Genomic DNA, 6,949 nt, shown 5'->3' on the forward strand with positions numbered 1-6,949 from the left:
AAATTTAGTAAAGGTGAGGGGAATACCTCAAAGTTTTAGGCAGCAAATCTACAAGCCATAATCATAACAAAACCATAATAAATATCTTTGGTAAACCAAACCCGACCCGACCCGACAGGTTCTCATCTAAGTCTAGAGACTCCGCCGTCAAGCCAGTCGTTACCGGACAGACTCCACCAGAGAATCTATCACCTCCTCCGATTAGGTATGAATTCCTTCATATTATCCTCCTCTGATTGATTCTCTATGAATCCATTTGTATGTATGTTTTGATTATTATTATTCTTATGTTTAGATCCGAAATGCCGTCTCTTCAAACAGCACTGCCTCCTGAACTCGCCAACAACGCTATTAGGGTCAGTCACTCAGTACTGTTATTTCCTTCATTTCTCTACATGTTTTTATAAGAAAGAATAATAATATAACACGTGATTTTGGTGAAAATACCTAATTTGTGTTTTGCTTTCTGTCATAGCTATACCGCGAATGCCTACGCAGAGCCAAGTACATTGGACATAAGGTACGCACTTCCAATTTTTGTTTGGTAATTACATAAGCAAATGTTGATTCATAGAGTTACAAAGTTTTAAAAATCTAGAGGCTTCGAATGCAGACCATCAATCCGCTATTCACATCATGCTGCTTTTGGTTTATCGTAAAACATATTAGGATTTGAGTAAAACCCTATCACATGCAGAGGTCTATGTACTCAAGTGCTTGATTATGTTGCTCTTCTTCGTGTAATAAACTAGCAGCCTTAATGCTCACCTTAGCCCTATCCATCGATTTATGGATATATCCCCCTCAACTTAAGAGCATATACAATATATCTTCAAAATCTATCTTGTAGAATAATGGTACTCTCTTCCTCGACGCATCATTTGCCAACAAGCTGGTTTTTGCTTGTGTTGCAGACCAAGTAATTGCGGGTCTCTGCAAGTTTCCTTGATTTGTGAACCTTCTCATCATGTTCACCCAAGACCATCATGATGATGAACTCTTCATGAACATGGCTGTTGCTCTTTCCTGTATCCTCTTCATCATACTCATCAATCAACGGGTTTATTGCTTGTTTATTTAAGGTCCTTTTCATTTTGAAATTCTTTAATTATATGCAAATAATCTTGGGACACTTGAGGTATTCTTTGGTGCTACTAAACCCTCCCAAATAACTGTTGCTTTTCATTATATTATTTTAATAAAATTACCTGCAAAATTGTTCCTTTTTGCGGGGTCAACTGTACCATAATTTTTTAGCTGGATTTCCTGGAACCAGAACTACCAATTTAGGGTCTATTTCACAATCAGATTATAAATCGTGAAAATTGTACATGAATATAGATCGTTGTATAAGCTGGATCAGGGGAACTGGTTAAAAGACAGCTATATGAAGTTTAAAACTTATTAGAATAAACATCAATAAAGTTCAAACTTATAACACCGAACAATATAAAGATTAACTAAATTGGAACTTAGAAATAACAGGCAAGTAGAAGCGTGCTACAAGGCGCATGCCTCGTGTATGTCGATCATCTTGCATTACTTGAAGTGCAAACATCACACGAGCTTTTAGTTACTTTTTCACAGGCTTTCAAACATTTTTCATGCGCTTCTGAAACTGATCCACTGAAATGTAGCAACATAACACGGAGCTGGTTGTTCAAATGGTGAGGCAGCAATTCAGGAAAAACATGCATGAAACAGACCCGGAGAAGATTCAGAAGATGAAAGATGAGTAAGTTAAGCTGTTTTGTATGTGAAGGTAACAGACTATGAAACAATACAATTGTGTGTATTTGCATTGCAGTGCAGCAAGAGGGCTTATAAATCACATATTATATGAAGCTGAGGCAATGACAGGCAGGAAATTCCGCTGAACATCATGATCTCTTCTGCTCTGAAAAGGATGTTTTGATATTGACTTTTCTGCAGTCAAATCTTTATTCAAATAATTTCACCTCTAACTTGAATTTGCCAGTATTTTTCTGTCGGATTTTGTTTCATTTTAAGTTATTTGCACCTTACCATGAAAAAGGTAGCAACAATCTTTAGATTTTTCTTTTAATAATATCTATCTAATAGAGAGATCACTTTTTGAGTGAGATCCAACTGAGACAGCGTACCTAATTGCCGAACTGAATCAAAAGTGTTAGTATCCAACATCTTTTGAAAGCAAATTTAAGTATCGGGTGTAAACGAGCCGAGCTCGTGTTGTTTTGACTTACAAGAGCTTGAACTCAGCTTGTTTTGAGCTATTTTTCTAAAGCTCGAGCTTGGCACGTGAGTCGTTTTTTCAAGCTCAAGCTTGACTCGTTTATTAGATATTAATAAATTTATTTACATTTTAATTATTCTAGCATATTTTGAGAAGAGCCAAACGAGCCTAAGCTTGGCTCGAGCTTAGGTATGCGGTGTGAAACTAATACACAAAAGTCTGGAAGAGTTGAAGCTCAAAAATACACGAGGCTCGCTAAGGCTTAACGAGCTTAAACAATCTTCTCATACAAGGCTTGAGTTTAAGCTTGACAACTAAACGAGCTTTATTAGTTTATTTGAGGCTCGGGCTTGAAAAGACTTAGCTTGTTTCGAGCTTTTTATTGCTCTGGTATCGAGTAGCTCGCAAGTTGCCTGACTAATTAGCATCCCTAATATATATATATATATATATATATATATATATATAATGAAAACCCACTTGAGTTGTGAAAACCCTAGAATCCCATTCTCAACCACATGTTTTTAATTAATGTTTAAATCTTGTGGTTGTTTTTAATTAATGTTTAAATTTTGTGGTCCACAATTAAAGTGAATAAAAAATGTATATATAAATATAACTTTTTCTCTCTCCTAAAAACAAATATAAAAATTAGTAAAAAAATGTTAAAAAATAGCAAAACATTTTTTGTTTTGATGTTTCGATATTTTGTATTAAATGTTATAACATATATTACATGTAACAAAAAAAAAAAAAACGATGTTACATAGGGTTTTCACAACTCAAGTGGGTTTTCATTTTAACCTTATCCTATATACATATATATATATACACACTAGACACTAGGCTATATGCCCGTGTGACACACGGGTTGAGAAATTAATTTTATATTTAAAATACATTAATAAATAATTAAATATGATGTATGAAAATTAAAAACAAAAATAACATGTAACCAATTTAACAAAATGAGCATATTTGGACACGTCTTGCTTCCATGTTACATTTGTTACTGTGTAATCACCATATATAATTTACTACTATGATGACAAGTATTTTTTACTGTGTAAACAACATTCCTTTAATATTTCGTATAGAAATGTCAAATAATTTTGAAGAAATTTATTAAAAAACGCATCACACTAAAATTTTGAATCGGGTGAAAATAAACTTTAAACTAAATTGTCAATAACCAACCTACTAATAGGTAAATGGTTTACAATTTGAGGAAGATTTAGAATAATATTTATATTTATTTGGTCATGCATTATATTAGTAGCTAGTTGTAACAAAAAGTCACAACATTAAAAACTTGAACTTGAATCGCAAATATCTGATATAAAAATAAAGTTCATCCAACCATGAAAACAATTTGACACAAACAGAAACGTTAACTTAAAACCTGATAAATAACAAGACATTCAAGTTAACAAACTAACAAAATCTCATGAATCAACTTGCTGTGCATCATGGCCCGTGACTTCCAATTTCAATGCACTCGCCTACAGCTTTTGTATTTTGTCACCGGCTTCCGGATATGTAGAGACCAATCTAACTCCAAAGCAAACTGATAAAAACCAAATAAGACACATTTAATTTCATTCAATAAGGATTGCAAAAACCGACATCAAGTACAAAACTTAATACAGATATGTACAATTGTTTTTTTTATTTAATTTTGACCAACTCCTATGATGTGAGGTTAAATAGTTAGCCATAAAAAGTTTGTTTTCTCTCTCTCTAGAGGGTAGAACATATTGTTACTCAACAAAATTACAAAAACAAAAAAATTATTCAATTGTGTTATAAAAGAAGTGCTAAATCAAAATAAAGTACATTTTCAAATCTTTCCCAAAAGCCAGATGCAAATACTTGCACCTAAATTTTTAAATATGTCCAAAAATTGAATATGATTAAAATAAAAGTGTTTTCAGTGTTCAATGCTCATACTTGAGACATTCGAGGTCTCAAATGTGAGGTCTTGTTCGATGCACAATGTGGCATGCACTGAACCTCTCTCTCTAAGTAGTTGTCGCTAAGTTGTGGGCCAAACAATTCGATGGACACCAGTTTTAGTTTTCTAAACAATTAAAAGCAAATAAATTTGGAGTTTCTCTTAAATATTTTTTCAACCACCATACCAGAATCTACAAACTAACCATGTTGTAAAATTGTTGCAATATGCCAATATTATACAAAATTTTACAAAGAAAGTTGACTTCTATGTGGTTTCTGAAAACCCGTACTGCCCCGAACAAAGATGATCATTTTCTAAAAAGACCCTTCTGGTTTGACTCAAAATCACCATTTCGTGAAAAAGATTCGTTATTATGATCATATTCTAAAGACCTTTTCTGGTACAAATCAAAATCACCATTTCGTTGAAAAAACCAGTTATTGCCTGAACCAAATATGAGCCGAAACTAATATGTCCTGAACCAAAATGAACATTTTTATAGAAAAATAAGTCCCTTTCTAGGACGAACCAAAATTACCATTTTCTTAAAAGACCCATTGTGGCCCAAATCCATTATGCTTATTTTGATAAGATAAATTTAATCTTTTAATGCGTAGGCTATGTCACTAAAAATAAATAACAATAATAAAAAGAGAGTACATGATCAACTTCATGGCGTACTAAAAATTGACGAAATAAACAAAGAGGTGGTTAGTTACCTCAACAAATTTCTGAAGAGCAAAATCTAGACCCCACTCGTTGACCAAATCTATCTACATTTATAATTGAAAGGATTAGACATAACCACTAAATTGAAGATCAAAATAAAGAGATGCATTTTGACCATTTTATCATCTCTAAACATACACAAGACATGACAAAAAAGAATGATTCGTGGACGTACCTCAGAACTTCAAATCTCCATGTCTTCTAGTCATTTGCCATGTTAAGCCCAGACTGATAGGATCCAAACTGCAAAGAAATATTTATAATCCATGCTTCCTCACAAGTTTAATATATCTAAAAGGTTAGAAAAAAGTTTATTAAAAATCTCCAAAGTAAAAAAGATACAAACTTTATAGAACCCGAGAGAGAAATAAACCCCTTATTATTCTCATCCGCAATCAACCAAGTAAGTCCCTAAACATCGAGTCACGCTAACAACTCTTTTACAAATTTATAATTAATTCTTGATCACAAAAAATCATCCATTGCAGAATGAACAAAATGGTTATAAAACTTTGATATGAGCAATAGTGCCAGGCCATAACAATCTTTATCTAAGAAAATAACCAAATTAAAACCTCACCTGCTTTCCTTTGCTCCAAGAAAGGTGGATAACAAATTGACCAATCTGGCTCCCATGCATCCTTTGTCCTGCATTGCATACAATCACTGACATAAAGCCATAAACGTGAGCATATAAATGAAGAACAATACACGGTTGAAAGTTTAGAAGCGTTTTGACTTAAAACAATAAAAACCAGGACTAAGATAGTTAAAACATAATGTTTGAATCTAAATTTAATAAATTGATTTCCTGATTCATAGATGTCATAGCAATAACAATAAACACCCAAAACTTATAAACCCTAAATTGAGAGAATGAAATCCTAATTTGGGTTTACAACGTACAAAACAACAATAACAAAGTTGAAGCACAATGTTTTGACTCTAAATTTAAACCTTGATGATCATATTTTTAACAATTGATCTCTAATAGCAGAAGTGTCACAGAGAATTTAAAGAAATTGACAAGAAAACACAGAGCCATTAAACTTATTATATTCATGACATATCCAACCTATATTATAAACACCAATCTTACTAAACAAAAGTAACAAAGCAAATGATATTTGAAGATCATAGATTCTGAATAAACAAATACCATAATCAGAAAATTAGGTTCCGTGTGAAGCAGAACAAATATTTGTTTCATAACACAATGAATGGCAAGACCTGTAACATACCGATGTTGCTGAAGAAGCGAAGATCAATTGAAACATAATATGATAAGGAAAGTCTAATTTGTGGAATATCAAAAGCGTACCTGTTGAAATCGTTTGAATCGGAGCAAATCATGTTCAAAATTTTATAGGGTTTTCAAGGGAGAGAGATAGACGGAAGTATAGATTTGTGTTTCAAGTTTTGAATTTTGAAATTGCAAATGAGAAAGAGAATGCGATGTACCAAATCTTTGGAGGGGTTCTTCAAACCCAAAGCTTCCAGAGGAAGATTTTTGAAAAGTTTCCCGAAGAAGATTTGTAAAACCAGATCTCTTTGTGGAACACGATAGTATATTGAAGGAGGAACGAACCTGGGGACGCCAGGTGTCCGAACCTTTTTGCTTTACTATGTACTAGCTTATATGCCCGTATAAAAAAACTATTTTTAAAATATTAAAATCTAGGTTATATATACCTAAATGATTTTAAATGCAAATAAGTTTTTGAATTGTGTAATGCAAAAAATGGATTAAAATTTTAGAATGCAATTGAAAATGAGGCAGCGATACACCTGTTTTGATGTAAATACTATTTTTTATCAGATATATAAATGCCTTTACATTGGTTTATTAACAAAAATAGTTTTATTGAACACCTAAATACCGAAAATGCCCAACTAAAATCATCTGCGTCATAACCTAATTTGTAATTTAAGTCACAATATTTAAGATTACATTATTACTGTCATATGTCAACTTTGACTTACATGTTTATCAAGGGAATCTTAAGCTATGCCCATTTGCAGATAATAGATGCCAAGATTCTTGTTCC

The 6,949-nt window shown here is 32.5% G+C and overlaps 1 protein-coding gene across 2 annotated transcripts; it reads left to right on the forward strand.

Annotated features, from left to right (window-relative positions):
• The first annotated feature begins 253 nt into the window (after positions 1 to 253).
• Positions 254 to 2,090, forward strand: LOC143585874 (uncharacterized). 2 transcript variants are annotated; one of them, XM_077067555.1, is made up of 4 exons: positions 254 to 356; positions 476 to 520; positions 1,638 to 1,735; positions 1,813 to 2,090. In XM_077067555.1, exons 1-4 carry the CDS (start codon positions 261 to 263, stop codon positions 1,841 to 1,843), a joined length of 270 nt encoding a protein of 89 aa, XP_076923670.1. In that variant the 5' UTR covers positions 254 to 260; the 3' UTR covers positions 1,844 to 2,090. The 2 variants fall into 2 exon arrangements, with proteins under 2 accessions (XP_076923670.1, XP_076923669.1); XM_077067554.1 differs by having other exon boundaries at positions 1,808 to 2,017.
• Positions 2,091 to 6,949: the final 4,859 nt, after the last annotated feature.

The sequence above is a fragment of the Bidens hawaiensis genome, unplaced genomic scaffold, assembly GCF_021521415.1.
Source record: "Bidens hawaiensis isolate Kalapana, Puna unplaced genomic scaffold, B.hawaiensis_p1.1 tig00034196_1, whole genome shotgun sequence".
NCBI classification, from domain to species: domain Eukaryota; kingdom Viridiplantae; phylum Streptophyta; class Magnoliopsida; order Asterales; family Asteraceae; genus Bidens; species Bidens hawaiensis.